This window comes from Bacidia gigantensis (assembly GCF_019456465.1).
Source record: "Bacidia gigantensis strain McMullin 20006 chromosome Unknown contig_245, whole genome shotgun sequence".
Taxonomy (NCBI): domain Eukaryota; kingdom Fungi; phylum Ascomycota; class Lecanoromycetes; order Lecanorales; family Ramalinaceae; genus Bacidia; species Bacidia gigantensis.
In genome coordinates, this window is record NW_025408601.1 from 842,291 (window position 1) to 859,707 (window position 17,417).

General features: G+C 41.2%; 7 protein-coding genes across 7 annotated transcripts; 4 read left to right on the forward strand and 3 right to left on the reverse strand.

The window, feature by feature from the left end:
• Positions 1-3,693: 3,693 nt before the first annotated feature.
• Positions 3,694-5,639, forward strand: KY384_005303 (uncharacterized protein; the record flags this gene model as incomplete). The annotated part of the gene is made up of 2 exons (XM_044813804.1): positions 3,694-3,948; positions 4,218-5,639. The coding sequence occupies 2 exons, from the start codon at positions 3,694-3,696 to the stop codon at positions 5,637-5,639; spliced, it is 1,677 nt and encodes a 558-aa protein (XP_044669105.1).
• Positions 5,640-7,704: 2,065 nt separating this feature from the next.
• Positions 7,705-8,523, forward strand: KY384_005304 (uncharacterized protein; the record flags this gene model as incomplete). The annotated part of the gene is made up of 1 exon (XM_044813805.1): positions 7,705-8,523. The coding sequence occupies one exon, from the start codon at positions 7,705-7,707 to the stop codon at positions 8,521-8,523; it is 819 nt and encodes a 272-aa protein (XP_044669106.1).
• A 490-nt stretch (positions 8,524-9,013) lies between these two features.
• KY384_005305 (uncharacterized protein) lies at positions 9,014-9,442 on the reverse strand (the record flags this gene model as incomplete). Its single annotated transcript, XM_044813806.1, has 2 exons — positions 9,014-9,094; positions 9,200-9,442. 2 exons carry the CDS (start codon positions 9,440-9,442, stop codon positions 9,014-9,016), a joined length of 324 nt encoding a protein of 107 aa, XP_044669107.1.
• Positions 9,443-9,745: 303 nt separating this feature from the next.
• On the forward strand, positions 9,746-10,469 carry KY384_005306 (uncharacterized protein; the record flags this gene model as incomplete). The annotated part of the gene is made up of 2 exons (XM_044813807.1): positions 9,746-10,177; positions 10,287-10,469. The coding sequence occupies 2 exons, from the start codon at positions 9,746-9,748 to the stop codon at positions 10,467-10,469; spliced, it is 615 nt and encodes a 204-aa protein (XP_044669108.1).
• A 326-nt stretch (positions 10,470-10,795) lies between these two features.
• Positions 10,796-12,350, reverse strand: KY384_005307 (uncharacterized protein; the record flags this gene model as incomplete). Its single annotated transcript, XM_044813808.1, has 3 exons — positions 10,796-11,446; positions 11,550-11,836; positions 12,275-12,350. The coding sequence occupies 3 exons, from the start codon at positions 12,348-12,350 to the stop codon at positions 10,796-10,798; spliced, it is 1,014 nt and encodes a 337-aa protein (XP_044669109.1).
• Positions 12,351-13,102: 752 nt separating this feature from the next.
• Positions 13,103-15,585, forward strand: KY384_005308 (uncharacterized protein; the record flags this gene model as incomplete). Its single annotated transcript, XM_044813809.1, has 2 exons — positions 13,103-14,038; positions 14,710-15,585. 2 exons carry the CDS (start codon positions 13,103-13,105, stop codon positions 15,583-15,585), a joined length of 1,812 nt encoding a protein of 603 aa, XP_044669110.1.
• A 410-nt stretch (positions 15,586-15,995) lies between these two features.
• Positions 15,996-17,176, reverse strand: CYS17 (Cysteine synthase 1; the record flags this gene model as incomplete). Its single annotated transcript, XM_044813810.1, has 2 exons — positions 15,996-16,993; positions 17,041-17,176. 2 exons carry the CDS (start codon positions 17,174-17,176, stop codon positions 15,996-15,998), a joined length of 1,134 nt encoding a protein of 377 aa, XP_044669111.1.
• Positions 17,177-17,417: the final 241 nt, after the last annotated feature.

Genomic DNA, 17,417 nt, shown 5'->3' on the forward strand with positions numbered 1-17,417 from the left:
TTTAGTTGAAAATAGATAATTGTTAAAACTATATAAATAAATAAAAAACTAGATTATAAGTAAATTAGTTTTTTTAAAATATTTTATAAAATTAGATATTTATATAAGTTAAATCTACCCCCTTTAATAAAGTATAATAAAGTATTTTATATAAAACTCTTAAAGAAAGATTTTAATAATCTGCTCTTTAAATAGATTAACTTAGAGCTTAAACTTATTATTATTAATAATAAAAAAGAATATAGTATAAAATATATATTATAGTCCTACTATAGTTATAATATATTATAATATTATATTAAATAAGAAGATATTAAATATAATAATTAGTAATATAATATATATAGCTTTAATTATTTATTTAAGCTAGTAGTAAGGTTTTATTATTATTACCTTATAGCTATAAATAGTTTTAATAAACTACTTTACTATTATATAAAATGCCCCTAAAAATATAGTATTCTAATTTATATTATTTTAATTATATATATATATTATTTACTTTACTAATACTTTTTATTAATAATATTGTAATATAATAAAATAAAGTAAAAAAAAGAAAAAAAAGAAAATAGTCCTACTAGGATTTAAACCTAAAATCTCTTTTTAAGAAATAGGTAGCTAGGGTAATAGCTGCCTACTATTAATATAAACTAGTTTCTAATTTAGCTTAAATTACTTTTTCTTTAAGAGATATATTACTATTATACTATAAAACCCGCTAAAAAAAAATCTATAAAAAATAAGCTTATAAATAGCAAAAAGTAGCTTCGCTAAGATTTAAACCTAGAATTTATAAGTTTTATAGAACTAGGATAGTAACTACTTATTATTAATATAAACTAGCTTCCTATTAAGTTTAAATCCTAGAACTATATATATATTATTAATTATACTATAAAGCTTATTATTATAAAAAAACTATAAAAAAGGAGTATATAAAATAACTTCTAAACTTAAAGTATAAGAGTACTTAATATATATACTAATAAAAGTTTATTTTAATAATAGTTATAGCAAAGTTTATACTATAGCCCTGTTTTTTTAAATTATAAAAAAGTAAAATCTTAATTATAAAAGTATATAAGTTAAAAAACTTAATAGCAATATAATAATAATAATAAAGTCTTAATATTCCCTGCTTATTATAATTATAAGCTTATTACTTAATAATTTTCTAATATAATTTTTAATTATTTTTAACTAACTTAAATATTATTTTCTTTATTAAAGTAAAAGTATAAAAGGGATATTAAAATCAAAAGAAACTATAATTAGCTTAGTTTTAAACTAATCTTTTTTAATAAAAAATTAGTTAAAAAACTAAGCTATAACTACCTTTAACGTTAATCTTAAGCTAAACTATTTATTTTTTACTATTAATAAAAAAGCTAATACTATAGAATAAAACCTATTAATTTTACTAGGATTTAAACTTAGTTTTTTAGTTTTAACTATGTAAAATACTAATTAATAAGTATTCTGCCTATAAAACTAAAATATAACTAATTATATTATAGGATTACTTAATAAAACTAAAAACTATTAAAAAAATATTTAAGTTAAATAGAAAAGTATAATAGAATTAAAAAAGAATTATTTATTAGAATATTTAAATATAATTCTTATTTTAGTTTAAATTTTTTAGAAATATAGTCTTTATAATTAATAATAAAACTACTTAGCTATTCTATTAAAGAATTAAAATATAAGAATAAAGTATATAATTATTAAACTTTTAATAACTATTAAAAGATTTAATTCCCTAATTAATATAAGGTTTTACCTATATCCTAGACTATTTATAACTAATATAAAGATATATTTTAATAGAAAAAAGGGGTACTATTATAATCTAGATTATATCTTTCCTAATTATATAGAAATAACAATATTAAAAGCTTAGCAAGTATTATAAATTACTCTTATATAAAAGTAAATATATATAGACTAGAGGGTTAATATATAGCGACATTTATTAAGTATATAAATAGGGTTTCTGCCTAAAATAGAGCTAGTTCTTTATTTTAGTTCTTTTTATCTTTCCTAGGCCTTAGGAGCTAGTTTTCACCCCTAAGTAAACTCTTAACATTTATAATCTTTTTTCTTATAATTAAAATAATTAATATCTATATATTTTAATAATAAAAATATTTAATTTTAATTTAAAGTTTATTTCTTAGTAATTTTAATATCTTTTATAGAAAACTTATTATTATTAATATTATTAGCTATAACTTCTTTTAATATTAATTTTTTAAGTTTTTTTTATTATTTTTTTTATTTAACCTTTTCTAGTTATTAGTTTAAATATTTCTTTACTTATTAATAAGTTTATTATATTTTTATTAAATATTTAAAGTATTATTTAAATTATAATTATAATTATATATTATATATAGTCCGCTATATTATTAATATTTAATATTTTTCTTAAGTTTATAATTTAATTTTTTTTACTTAATTTAAGTAATATTATATTTATAAATTATAATACTTACTTCTATAGCTTTAAATTATTAAATAACTATTTTTATATTAAGTTTATAAAAAATATAAAAATAGTAGATTATTATCTTATAATTCTTATTATATTTAAATACTTTAATAATAGTAATTTTAATAGTAGTAATACTTTACTTATCTTTTAAACTAATTTTCTTAATTTAGTTATTTAATTATTTAACTTTAAATATTATTATATTTATAAATTCCTTAGATTTAGCTTTTATTATTAATATTTATTATATTAATAGAATAAGTCTAATTATTATTAATAAGTTATAGACTTTATATTATATATATTAAATTACTTTTAATAAAGTATTAATAAAAAGATATAATTTTTATATAAACTCTATAATATTCCTTAGCAATAGCTTTATAAAAATATTATATTTCTTTTAATTAATATACTTAATACTAAATATTAGCTTTTATATATATTTAAGTATATAGCTTTATAGTTATCTAAATATAAATTTTTTTTTTATTTTTATTAATTATTTTAACTAATTAATAATATTTAGTTTTATTATTTTATAAAATATTTTATTTATTATATTTTTATTAAAAACTTTAAAATTAAGAGTATTTATAAACTATTTTTAAGCTTACTATTTAAAAGCTAAGTTAATAGTAAATAAAAGATTTTTTAATAAATTTATATAAATAGTTATACTAAAGTTTATTTATTTTTATTACTATATAGTATAAATATTATTATTTATAGTAATATTTTTATAGTTATTAAATATAGTTAATAAAATAAAGAAAATAAAGCTAGCTTATTTAAGCTTAGAACTTATTATAATTATATAATATAAAATAGAATAACTATTATTTAAAATAACTTATAAATTTTTATATATTAAAAAAATAATTATTAATTAATAATAATTAGTCTATATATATATAGCTTAATATACTTTATAAGTATATAGCTAATTAATCTTTAGTAATTATTACTAAGCTTTATATCTATATAGTAGCGATTTGTCTTAGTAGCAAACTAGTGGCAAAGTATGTTAGCTACTTATTACTAAGGCCCAGATTGCACGATCGCAACAATAGGGGCGTAGAGGGAAGTGTTCCTTTAGATGCGTAATCAAGATGTAAATTACGCCAGAAAATCCGATCTGGGGGTAGATCCGAGCTGGGGGTGAGCTCTTCTAGCACTATGGTAAGATTACAATGACTGCGGGCACCTTTCAGCACGCCTGCGTACTCTTTTTGGTGCCCCTCCATCCACCTCCGCACAATCGCTGCCCGGATATGCTTTGCCGGAGATACAGATGTCTGGATGATCTAATGTGCTCGCATCCAAAACCTTCCGATGGTTCTATATTGGCAGTGATACCTCATGGCTTCTCTCAGATTAGCTCCCTTCATCTTGCAGCTCAAGATGGGCTCACGACGGATGATGAGCTTGACGAGGTTGACGCCCATGTCAGGCGTGAGATGGAGTTCTGCTACAACGGAGCCTCGTCAGCCAGATGCGCATGGAGGGATACAGGGCTCGGCTAGCCCTGACAAGTATATTCCCTACACAACTGAGTCGTACGTACTACCAGTACAAGAGCATTCGCCACTCTCTAAGCTTACTTAGAGCACATTAGATACCCAGAACTCAAACGCAACAGCCAATTCAGCACGGTCAGACTTCTACACTCGTCTGCGACATTCTATGCAACTAATGATCAATCAAGCTCACAAAGGAGCACGTTGGCTGCCTCACAGATATTCTGGGCTCAGAGAGTGCGTTGATCGATGGGCTGACTCGGGATGCCGCAGACGATCTTGAGACGTATAATAGCGATTGGATGCGCAAGTACAAAGGCCATACTCAAGTAGTTGTCAAGCCGAGCTCGACAGAACAAGTCAGCAAAATCCTCAAATATTGTAACGACAATATGCTGGCTGTAGTTCCTCAAGGTGGCAACTCCGGTCTTGTTGGTGGCTCTGTACCTGTCTATGATGAAATTGTGATAAGTATGTCCCGTATGAATCGGATACGATCCTTTGACGAGGTCTCAGGAACACTAGTCGTAGACGCAGGATGTATCTTGGAAGTTGTGGACAAGTTTTTGGCGGACAAGAGTCATATATTCCCATTGGACCTGGGTGCTAAAGGCTCATGTCAGATCGGAGGTAACGTAGCGACGAACGCTGGTGGGCTACGATTGTTGCGATATGGGAGTCTACATGGTAATGTGCTTGGTATAGAGGCAATTCTACCGGACGGGACTCTCATGGATGACTTGGGTAAGCTGCGAAAGAACAATACAGGGTACGACCTGAAGCAGCTTTTCATTGGCGGTGAGGGGACTATAGGCATAATAACTGGAGTATCGCTGCTATGCCCCCAGCGACCTAAAGCCTGCAATGTTGCCTTCTTTGGTCTTGAGAGTTTTGACAAGGTGCAGGAGGCGTATCGCGCTGCAAAGAAGCAACTCTCGGAAATCTTGTCAGCCTTTGAGCTGATGGACGGGCAGAGTCAGGATATGGTTCAATTAGTCACACAGAAGCAACGGCCACTGGAAGGTCAGCATCCTTTCTATTGTTTGATCGAAACTAGTGGCTCAAATTCAGAGCACGATAGCGAGAAGCTTGAAAGATTTCTTGAATTTGTAATGGATCAACAAATCGTTTCAGACGGGGTCTTAGCGCAGGATCAATCACAGCTGCAGTCTTTGTGGGCATGGCGAGAAGGCATACCAGAATGTCTCGGTCATTGGGGTGGAGTTTACAAATACGATCTATCGATTCCACTTGCACAGCTTTATGCACTTGTTGAAGAGACGAGAGCGCGGCTCAATAGATTGGGACTCATTGGACCAAATGACGAGCACCCTGTGGTTGGTGTTGTAGGTTATGGTCACATGGGAGACTCTAATTTGCACCTTAACGTTGCGACCCGTCGGTTCGATAAGCAGGTTGAGGAGGCTCTCGAACCTTTTGTTTACGAATGGATAGCAAAACAGCATGGAAGTATCAGCGCCGAACATGGTCTCGGCTTAGCGAAGAAGCCTTTCATTGGGTATAGCCGAAGTAAGACGATGATTCAGCTGATGAGGCAGATCAAAGCGCTTTTTGACCCTGTAAGCCTTGTAATTCCCAGCTTTAAGAAAGTCAGCTAATTGTTATACACAAGAACGGTATCATGAATCCCTATAAATACATATAAACACAGTCATTCCCTAAACGATCATCGGAGTCTTCAGTCCTTAGTATTATCCTGGAAGCCGCCGTGGGACTTTGAAGCTATACGGAGACCGCTCTTCGCTCGTATCTAGGTGTTTCTGGCACGAGATCTGCTTATGAAGCAAAGAGGCAGGCACCATGAACAACGAGGCTGGATACCACCTAGGGAAGCCGACTGACCAAGGCAGCGCGGTCACTGCTCGACTGATAGGATTTGCCCTGAGTGTCATCGGATATCCGCAGATACTGAGTCGTGTGACCACTTCTGATGTTCTGCAACGTCGATGGCATAATTCATAGCAAAAGTAGGCAGTAGAGTTCGCAGGGCCTGGTTCCAGGCGAGGGCTGAAGCCTATTCAATGCCTCCTCTTCCTGGCGTATTTAGAGTCCTCTGATAGATTTCTTCCGCAATTTTTAATCTCCTGAGCGCATCCAAGTGTCTATGGCAGCGGAAAATGCCGCAAAGCCTGTGCAGACGTATCAGCAATGTTGGTAAGTTTTCCATTAAGTAAATCTTGAATACCAGCGCAACCGACAGCAGCAGCCTGGGGACCTGCTCGTGCTGCTAGAGCACCACCAGTAATGCAACCTGCCGTTACGCCATTTGTGAGGTCATTCTTGGCTCGGTACTTCCATTTGTCAATTTGACTGTCAGGTTCAAGAGGCTCAAGAATAAGTTACCCCTTCGATGCAGCATTCCGTTCCAGCGAAAATGGCACCTACTAGTCCAAAATTCTTCGCAGAGCTGAAAGATCTTGTACCCATGTCCCTAAACCCTCTTCGCAATTGCTCCCTCACGGGTATTTTTGCCATATCTTGGCTGGCGCCACTCATTGGCGTATCGTAGCTCATCTACGTAGTTCAGGGTCAGCATGCAAACCTTTTCCCCCGTCTAAGGTTTAGTCGCACACTAGACATGAAGAGACCGAATGCCCCACCTAAGGCAAAACCCATGCCTCCAGACATGATGCTTTTGCCTGGGCAAGACTCCACGGCAGCTTGCATCTAATTTTCGAAATTAGAATGATATGTTCTATGCTTCAGGTATGAGAATACGTACCGCTTTAGCCATAGCAACTTCCTGACCGTTTGCTGTCTCAGCAGCTCCTGAGCCATTCCCTCCCAAAGCTCCTGGTACGCCTGGAAAATTCATATCACGTACTAAACAGTCTGAAAACCTTGAGAGGTAGGGGCCGAGGGTCGTTTGAAGGTTGCCGCGCCAAATTATAGGCGCAAACTGGGGGGCAAGCTGGCCTTATACAGCTAGCCTACAGGCAGCTCTCCCAGGCACCCCTCCCTAAAACGCCCCCTAAAATTGGATTTGGCGCGGCAACCTTCGAAAAAACCGACCCTCGGGCCTAAACCGTCTACATTTTTAAGGTTATCACGGACATCAGCCGTAGCTTCCGCCCGAGCCTAAAATAGCGGCAATCTCATAAGGTATCACTCGATCCAATAAATTCAACAAATCCTCACTCGACTCGTCGCCACCTCAAACCGCCTTTGGATGGCGGAGCTATACCAGAATCGCGTAGAAGAATTCTATCGGAATCTCACACGCGATGATGGAATGACCTCGGACCATTGACAGGTCAGAGTATCGGTTTAGAAACAAGACCTGAGTTCATTGATTTCTTCCTACCATCATCTCAGTCTCCTCGTTAGAATCAAGGGCGAGACTGAGATATCATGGGTGGAAAAGCATTTTCCAGGTTGTCCACTCCGCGAATCGATCCATTGACCTACTCCATCTTGAAGAACAGATATCACCAAATGCTGCGCCAATTGTACTGTAAAGTTGACACACCGTTTGAAGGGCCCGGTAAAACAAGTCACGGTGATATAGGTAGGTGAATGAAGAATTCATGTATTTATCTGAAAAAAATTTGCGTCAAACTTATGGATGGTGTAATCATCTGAAAATTCATCTCCATTTGAGCGGATAAGGAAGTTATCTCTGATTATATTTTATTGATATGACTGGTCAATAGTATACTAAACATGTATAATCGCTTCCTAGATATTTTAGTGTCGGGACCATTTGAGACGGACATATCGAGGAATACTGTGGCAGCTCAACTCGGAGCTGCCGACACAGTACAAGCTTCCGGCTCACCAACGACCTCTTTCGCAGTCAAGCATCCGCAATTGCCGGAAACTTTCGTGCAGATTGATGTGCATGTATGCTCAACAGATACATTTGAATGGGAGTTCTTTCACCAGTCCTATGGAGACCTTTGGAATTTGCTAGGAACCATGATTCGTCCGTTAGGCCTGACTGCTAATGACGCCGGAATGCATTTGCGCATCGAGGAGATCGAAATGTCCAATAAAAAGCGCAGTATGCTCCTCCTTACCAAGAGTCCAACAGAGACTTTAAAATTTCTCGATTTAAACGAAAAGGTGTACGAAAGGGGCTTTTCCCGCGTGGAACAGATGTTTGACTTTATTAGAGCCTGCCGTTTCTTCGATGTTAGCGCATACTGCAGACACGGCCTGAAAGCAAATGATCGCAAAAGACTGGCGCAGAGAGAGGTTTTTCGGGAGTTTGTGGATAATTGGGTCCCGAAAAATTGGCACTCGGAACTTGATGCATTTTCGGCCTTTGTGCCGTCGCGGCGAGAAGTTACGAAAGAAGCATTGGACGTATTCAAGAAAGAAGAGCAGTGCAAGGTAATGGTTCGACAATGGACCCAAGAGAGATCAGATCTTTTAAGGAGACAGGAAGCAAGGGCTAGTAGAAAGGATGCCCTGGCTGAAGATGAACAATATGTAAATGCTTGGAGCTGCTGGCTTACGCAGAACGCGGAGCAGGAGTAAGCAAGGCTGATGAATACTTGGCCTACCTATCAAAAATATGGCCCATGAAGCTTGAAAGGGGGAGGCTTACTTCAACGGAAAAACTTCAAGCTTCTATTTTACATAATCAGCATTGTTCGAATCATCTTCTTCTATCTTTGAGCAAAAGGTTCATCAGACACTCTTTGATTTTGCGGTACTTCGGCAGGTGCTCCGATAGGTTCTAAGGGAAAGGTTGTGGAGGGCAGACTTTTCAGCATCTCCCGATGCTGTTCATGCGCCTTTGCCATCATTCAGTTCCTGACCAAATTCATATGCAGCATGTACTTACGAAGGGCAATCCGCAGTAAGTACACCAACATATCTGAGGTTTATCGACGTTGATGAAAATTCTTGGATGGCCTAAAGGGCCCCCTCCACCGTCACAGGACACCTTCCGCTCTTGAGTCCACCGCACAGGTTGTTGATGTATCAGATTGATTGCGGCTTCTGGTTGGGGCTAGCTCGAGTTTCAGTGTATCATTCTCCTGGTAGAACGTAGAACGGAGGTCGCAAATATCTTAAACTTGATATTGAACATATTGTTGCTTACCTGGTATTCCATGATCGTTTGTTCAAACCTAGGCCCGCTCATAGCTCTTTCACGGGGCTGCTGGCTCCGCGACCATGGTCTCTCTCTGTTGGGCGCTTGCATTACCCGTTGTCTCTCGCTATCTTCTGGCAGTTCTTGTAATGGCTGATCAGAATCACGTAGACCCTGTGGTGATATGGGAACAGCATTGCTGTCAGATACATTTTGGGTAGGAGCTGGGGGCGAGGGATCATTCGTGGCGACACGATCGGATGTGCGATCTGAGGTAGCGTATCTGCGATAGGGAGCCTTCAGCAATTTTCTTTTTGGGATACATCGGAGCAGCCGCGGGACTGTTGGCTTCAGCATGTTCTCGTGGTTACCCCGAATGAAATATCAGATCTTCAAATTCTAGCTTATTCAAGATGCCGCAGAACCGGCAGAGGGAAACCCCGAGGCTACGCTACTTCGGGCTAGGTCAGCGAATATTATCTACTGTTCTACTGTTTGCAACCATTAAGGAGACATATCGAGGATTCATATCGACTTCTCAACATGGTAGTCATCTAACAGCCTTCAGAATGACTGGTCCCTCGGTTCCGCTGGGAAAGCCTCCCAAGATGATGTCGTCCAGGCTGATGACCATGAAGGTACTTCCTTACCTGAGCAAGAATGTTCACTGATCTCACATGTCTGATTTGCAAACACAAGTTCATGCAACGTGCAGCCGCATCTAAGATTAATGAGAATATTCCGTCGCATGTGCAAGATGTTGCTGAAGACCTAGCATCCAGTCCATCCCCCAAACGCCGAAAACTAGGATCTAACCCTCAAAAAAGTCGAGGCATACCCAACCCAGAGCTGCAGCAGATGCAGTCAGCCATCTACGAGGACGAGGCTAAGAAGGAGAAGGCTCTGGAAAAGCTTGCGAAGGATACAGGGGAAACTAAATGGGTCTTGAGTCAACCGGTGTTTCAAGCTGATGAGTCTAAGAAGGGGAGAAAGAATCCTCAATACTTGGTCATCGGCGACGGCCAAGTGGAAGATCATGACCGAGCTTATATTGGCAGGAGGAGGTTTGGAGTATTGAGCATTAGCCACCAGGTGAGTACTTCCCGATTTCAGGCTTGACTGACCATCCTACACGCTGTTCTCCAATGAGTCAATGAAGATTCTTGACAAATTGCACAGAAAAAGTCAGATGCTGGAGTAGATAAAGGACGATCAGCTCAAGGATTGTCTGCTCCACGATGTCGTTCAAGTGATCCTGAAGAAGACTACAGCATGGACCAGTGGGCGGGTCAAAAGCCCCCCAGAGCAATACAAGAATCGTTGGTTGGTCAAGAAAGGGGTAAAAAGAGAAGCGAGCAAGGTCCGAGAGTTCGACAGACAGTAAGAAGGCTAAATAGATCAATCTGAAAAGGCTTTCTTCTGTATCGGGTATTAGAAAGCAGAAACACGGCCCTGAATGAGAAAGAGCAAAGGCGGTGGGGCCAGCCATGAATGCCTTAAATATGAAGAGTTGCACATGGAGGTAGGCATACTCCACGATATCTCTCAGTTTTCCACAGCCCAAGCTACATACCCTCTCTCTATTTCTTAAATTGCAATAACGCAATGCGAATTCATGTAAGTAGTGTTGATAGCAAGTACTCGCAACTTTATGAGCACTCTGCTACTCTGCGCAACGGTGAGGTCTAGCACTCGGTGCATCTGGAACTCCTACTTCTTCGTACTTTCGCCCTTAGGTGGGATTGTAAATCGCTGCTTGCGTTTCGAATTCTGCGATGTTGATAACGCGATGTTGTTCACCCGAGAATGTTGCTTGTCGCCTATGGAGCTTTGACTACCTGGACGCAATACAAATATTGGGTGAGGAGACGACTCGCCGGGACGTTTTCGAAGTGGAGGATCTTCGACGTTGCCCAATGGTGAGCGAGCTTGCTGCCCATAAAATCTGGTTTGCTCGGATACATTTCCATCGAAGTCAATGTTGCTGTCCTGCTCGGAGGTGGTAGAAGAGGGACTCGTTGGGATTCTGAAGGCGGCATCATCCCAAACATTTTCTTCCCCACCCTGGTGCACTTCGGCCTCTAATGCTACGTTTCCCACATCGATACAACTCTCATCCGAGATTGATAAGCTGCTGACAGGACTATGTATTCCTGAAGCTTGCCCCTCGCCGTGGACAGAATGCTGTCCAGCAATGGGTCGTTGGACTTGAATCTGCTCCACACCTGAAGGAGGATCTGTGAAGGAATCATCTGAAGATTCGGAAAGGTGGTCTGCACTTGGTTCATGTGAAGACATGATCTCCTCATCAAGGAAACGAACTCGCTTACCAGAAGTTTTGGCTCCTGGAGACTGTTGATTCTGTGAAGTGTCAATGGATCATCCATTGCGAACAAGGATTGAGCGCAGGAGTCTGATTAGCTTTGAAATGAGAGCTTGCAGGGTTTACGACTGGCTGTCTCACCTTCTTTGCCCAGTTCTGTTTAGGGATGTGGGGTTGCCCTGCTTTGGCCCGCTTCCTTTGTGTTTTTGACACCTCTTCCTTACTACGGACTTTGTTGGCCATATTTCCTCCCTTATCTCCAGCCTTTAGTTCAATTGGGCGATGAGTGTGTTGTTTCTCATCATCCACCAGCGATGACGACACGCCTTTCGCCTTCGCCCTGGCGAGGCCTTCACTGGGCTGTGTCCGAGTTGCCGCGGGACGAGGAAGCGCAATCACCAGGGGGCGATGGATCTCCTCGGCTTCTGCTGGAAAACAGAACGAGCATTCGTTGACGAAGTAGATGCCAGTCAAGCCAAACCTCATGCAGCACATGACTCGCAGCGTGATCATAGGGAAGCCATGTCTCTACAAGCACACTATCTGTTGCTTTGAGAAGACAACCCGCGCTCCCAGATTAGAAAGCACATGTGAATTCCATGCATACTTTGATTTGTATAGATTCTAATCCCGCGAAGGCAAGTTTGTACTACTTCGAGTAATAGACCCCGATGCTTAGCTGTGATGGAAGACTGGAAATCCCAATCAAGGTTTGCGATACATGCATTAGGAAAATGCACGGCAGAGACTCGCCTCCTCATCAGAAAGGTCAACCTCTCCAGTACCACTAGGTACCTTACGAAACGAATAGGACGTAGTTGTAGACTTGCAGACTTGTAGTGGCTGCAGTGGCCGTGCAGACTAACCTGTTCTATTCACTAGCCCCACACGACTCGTGCGCTGGGCCTTGCGAAACTGCCGGAAGTGTATCTCTTTCAACATTCCAGTCGCAGTCAACAAGTCTTGGCTCGGAGCTCGTCCCATTACCTGTACCTGTGTTTCTACACTCGCCCTGCCTCATTATCGTCACAATTCATGACGAATCACCTAGAGAGCAATGCTACTGCCCGCTACCTCGCAGGTGCGACCAGCGATAACGGGCAGCCTCAATGACACCAATCTTGGTTCTTTGCAAGCGGCGGCCGACCGGTCTTTGTCACTCTCGCCTTTAGAACCTTGAATCTGCCGTCTGCGATCTTTGGCAGCGTTTTTGATCATTTCCGGCTGCTGAGCCTTCGTCTTCTATCATGTTTCTCGTCCCTTGGCTGGAGTCTTTCGAATGGATCAAGGAGCATGCCCCTACCCGAGTGTTTCAAAAGAAACGCTTGAATTTCATTACCATACATTGTGGGTCCTCTTCATGCTAGATCTCAGTAGTAGTGTGCTACATGCTGACTACCTGCCCTTCCATTAGATCTGTACATCCTTTCCATGACGATTGTGGGGTCTATCCTGTTCTATCCTGCAGGCGGCATAGATTACATCGACGCCCTTTTCTTCGCAAGCGGCTGCGTCACACAGAGTGGGCTAAATACGTAAGGTGTCTTGATCTACAGTTGGTCTAAACCTGGACTCATCCTTTTCTAGGGTGGATCTCAATAAGCTCAACACCTACCAGCAGGTAAATCTGGATCTCACATTGATAGCACAAACACACTAAAAGTGACATACAGATAGTGATGTACCTGATCACCATGTTCTGTACGCCGATCTTCATACACTCCTTCGTAGTCTTCGTGCGACTATACTGGTTTGAGCGACGATTCCAGAACATCGTGAAAGAAGCCCGGCACTTTCGCCGCTCAAGGTCGTTTCACAGAACGGAAGCTAAGAATGAGGGAGGACCACGTGGACTTGAAGATGGAGTAAGAGGGAAGAGTATTGTTGTGCTACATAACAAGCGGGCTCTCGGAACGGGGGAAAGACCCCCTTCTAGCGACGAGGAAAAAGAGTCAGGAACCGCTTCGGAATCTAGTCAACAAACCAAGGTCCAAGACCAGCCAGCCCCCTTTCACCGCGATATCACTTTTGCGGACGAAATTCCAAAGCGTGGTAGCGACGATTCAGACCCTCCTATTTTACCCAGACAGATTAGTCCAGAGCAACACATCGCTATTCGTGAGAACCAAAGAAATCCAAAGGATAAAAGTGCGCTCCGAATACCTGGTCCAAAAGACTTCGATCGTGGACGGGAGCCGGAACCACTCAATAGCGAAGACGCCCAAGAGGGCGAGGCTGCTCTGCAAACCTCAAACTCTAGTGATCCTTTGGAATCGGCTGACAAATTGACTGATAGGCGCGTCATTAATATTGATCAACCAGGGAATCCTCACGTTCGCACGAGGACTAACACATTTTCTAGACTGTCCAGGCCGAGGAGTGACCACAAGGATCTGAGTAACGCTCCTACAGAGGAATTAGCCCCACATTCTGCGCGTCTGAAGACCCGCACGGGAACATTTTCGAGCTTGAACAAATGGGCGTCAAAGGAAAATGAACCTGTTGCTCCATACCTAAGTTGGCAGCCTACAATTGGCAGGAATTCTGCATTTGTAGACCTGACGGAGGAGCAGAGAGAGGAGCTTGGAGGCATAGAATATCGCTCACTGAAGACGCTAGCAGTGGTCCTGGTTTGTAAGTCAACCTACTTCGATGACCCTCTGATGTCAATAATTGTCATTCGCGAGGCTATCATCGACTCGTCCCTTGAGACATCTAAAGCACTAAGATCTGACAAAAATTTGCAGCTTATTATTGGGCTTTCCACATTTTTGGCGTGGTTCTTCTATTACCCTGGATCATACGGACTAAAACTTGGAACACTGTCGTCGCTAGTGATGGTACCGACCGTGTTTGGTGGTATGTATTAATTTGACGAGTGTACGTACTACGCTGATGGATTTCCACAGGGGTATATTCACACCTGCCTCAATGTTCAACGATTTAGGATACACACTGACTCCGGATTCCTTTCAATCCTTCCAGAAAGCCGTCCTGCCACTCATACTTGGCAGCTTCCTCATCATCATTGGCAACACAGGTTTTCCATGCATGCTTCGTTTCGTCATATGGGTCGCTTCTAAGGTCACAAAGCCAGGAAGTGCTGTGTGGGATGAATTCAAATTCCTCCTTGACCATCCTAGGCGGTGTTTCACTCTACTGTTTCCCGCTCCTGCAACTTGGTGGCTTTTCTGGATTCTGGTTCTTTTGAACGGGGTGGATATTGTCTTTTTCATCATTCTCGACGTATGCGATCGTCCACTCCCATTCCTCATGACATCCGATACTGATTTGTTATAAGCTGAATGATGAAACGATTAACAGTATTAATCCATCTGGCTATCGTGTACTGAACGGGCTTTTTCAAGCAGCGAGCACGAGGACGGCCGGATTTGCTTCAGTCAACTTGGCCAACCTTCACCCAGGTATCCAAGTATCTTACATGATCATGATGTATATTTCGGTCTTTCCGATCGCTATATCTATGCGAAGAACTAATGTATACGAAGAGAAGAGTCTCGGCATCTATACATCTGCTGACGAAGATGCTGAAGATGAGAAGGAGCCTAGCTACGTAGGTGCTCACTTGAGGAAGCAATTGAGTTTCGATTTGTGGTACATATTCCTTGGGCTTTTCATCATTGCTATCGCAGAAGGCAAGCACCTGGAGAATACCAATGAATTTGCATTTACCTTGTTCTCGGTGTTATTTGAGATTGTATCTGCGTACGGAACTGTGGGACTCTCTCTAGGATATCCGAACGTGAATTCATCTTTTTCGGGGCAATTCAGCGTGGTATCAAAGCTTGTCATCATAGCTATGGAGATTCGTGGCCGGCACCGTGGATTACCCTACGAATTGGACCGAGCAATACTATTACCAAGCGATCGATTGCACAAGAAAGAGGACGCAGATGCTAGCAAGCGGGTGCATAGACGCAACTCGAACCTGGGTGCTGCGGCTCCTCCTGGCCACAATCTTACTAGTAGAGGCTCTACCCTTGCTAGAACGCCAACTTCAATCAAACCGCAAGCACAGCAGACAGACATAGCTGACTCCTCTGGACGTGATTTCTCGGTTGCAGATTCAAATGAGCATCCTGTCAGTTCGCGTCACTCAGGCCATCTACGGCGCGGGCTGGGAAAATTCATGGCTGGCATAGCTAATGGACACTAGCTGCCCTTCACGGAAGACCATCGCAGATGACTGTTGATTCGCTGTACTGCTGCTCATGCTAGTCATATACATCGTCAGATTCAATCGTTGCCTCTCGGAACCGATGCAGCCTCCACCAAGCATGGAGATAGAAAGCTCACGACATCATCTGAACTTCTTATCCTCAGGGAGGTTCCTACCGCCATGCAGGGTATATAAGCGAGGCGTTTTGGAATAGGTACTGATGTTTTCTGCTTTTAGATCAGTTTTGTATGGAGCTCGATGTAGGCATTGTGCTATTGGTAACAAAATGCAATGCCGATCAGAGTCCATGGTCTGTCTACCATGTTTGCAAAAAATGGCCCCGATGCCCCTCGTTTAGGTTGATTGCCCAAAAAGATCAGCTTATCCGTCTGTGCTTCCAGCACGTGTTATGGCAAGACTATGTACCTTTCTAGGTGTCTCGGAATCGCCCCTAGCAGCTTTTTCTCCTGTAGCCATTTTCTCGAGAAGAGCCGTTCTGCATATCTATACGCCCCGTCACATAAGATGGTAACCACAGTGTGCCCCTTGCCTAACGTCTCTGCAAGTTCCTTTGCAGCGACCACATTCAAACACGAGCTAGCGCCTAGGTACAATCCTTCTTCATCTAGACACCGGTAAACCATTTCAATACTCTTCTCATCGCTTATATGTAAAGCTCCGTCAACAAGGTCAATATCTGGTTTCAGATTTTGTGTTACACGACCTTGCCCAATTCCTTCTGTGATGCTCGAGCCAGCCCGTTCCATCAGTTGACCTCCGCTAGTAATGTAAGAGTGCAAGACACTGCCAGGTGGATCCGCAAGATAGGTTTTGACCCTACCGTCTGATACGTCTTTGAGATATCTTGTAACCCCGGCAAGCGTACCGCCAGTTCCTGTTGCACAGGTAAAAGCGTCTATCTTACCAGCTGTCTGATTCCACAGCTCCGGGCCTGTGGTTTCCAAGTGAGCCCTTCGATTGGCAACATTATCGAATTGGTTGGTCCACACTGCATTTTTCATACTCTTTGCGTGCCGCGCAGCTTGGTGGTTGTAATTCTCCGGATGGTCAAAAGCCACTGCTGGCACAGGATAAACCTCCGCCCCAAGCAGTCTCAGAAGATCCACCTTGCCTTGAGATTGGGTATTTGGCATGTATATCACTAACTGGTATCCCTTGCTGCGGCATACATGGGCCAAGCCAATGCCTGTATTTCCTGCAGTACCTTCCACAACCGTACCACCAGGCTGTATGAGACCTCTTTCCTCGGCATCTTTGACAACATAGAGTGCCGCTCGATCTTTCACACTGCCCCCTGGATTTTGGAACTCCGCCTTGCCTAGAACTTCACATCCAGTCTCTTGAGAAAGTCGATTGAGCCGGATGAGGGGAGTGTTACCGATCGCTGACGACATCAGCTCATGACTTGATCTAAGAATAGCTAGGCAGCACCTCCGACGAGTCCGTTGACGTGACCTTGCGCTTTGGAGACTTGAGCTCCATACTGATTTAGGCGATCGACTTTGGTCGACAGCACTGCTTGGTGACGAAGGGATGTCGTGAAATTGCGAGTTGTATATCTAAACATCGTTCGCACAGGACAGGTGTGCTGCATTATGTTACAGAGAGTAGATGAGGTCTTTACTCGGACTTGATTTTGAAGTGGATGTCCGTGTCACCAGAAAGGTATTAGCTTCTAGCTTTTGCACAAGATCCCCTGACCTCTACACAACGATATGTCAATCCCCATAAGCGTACCTTCAGCACCTCGCTCACTCGCGAGTCTCAAGGCGAACATAGAAAAACTTGAAATAATTCACGGAAGGATG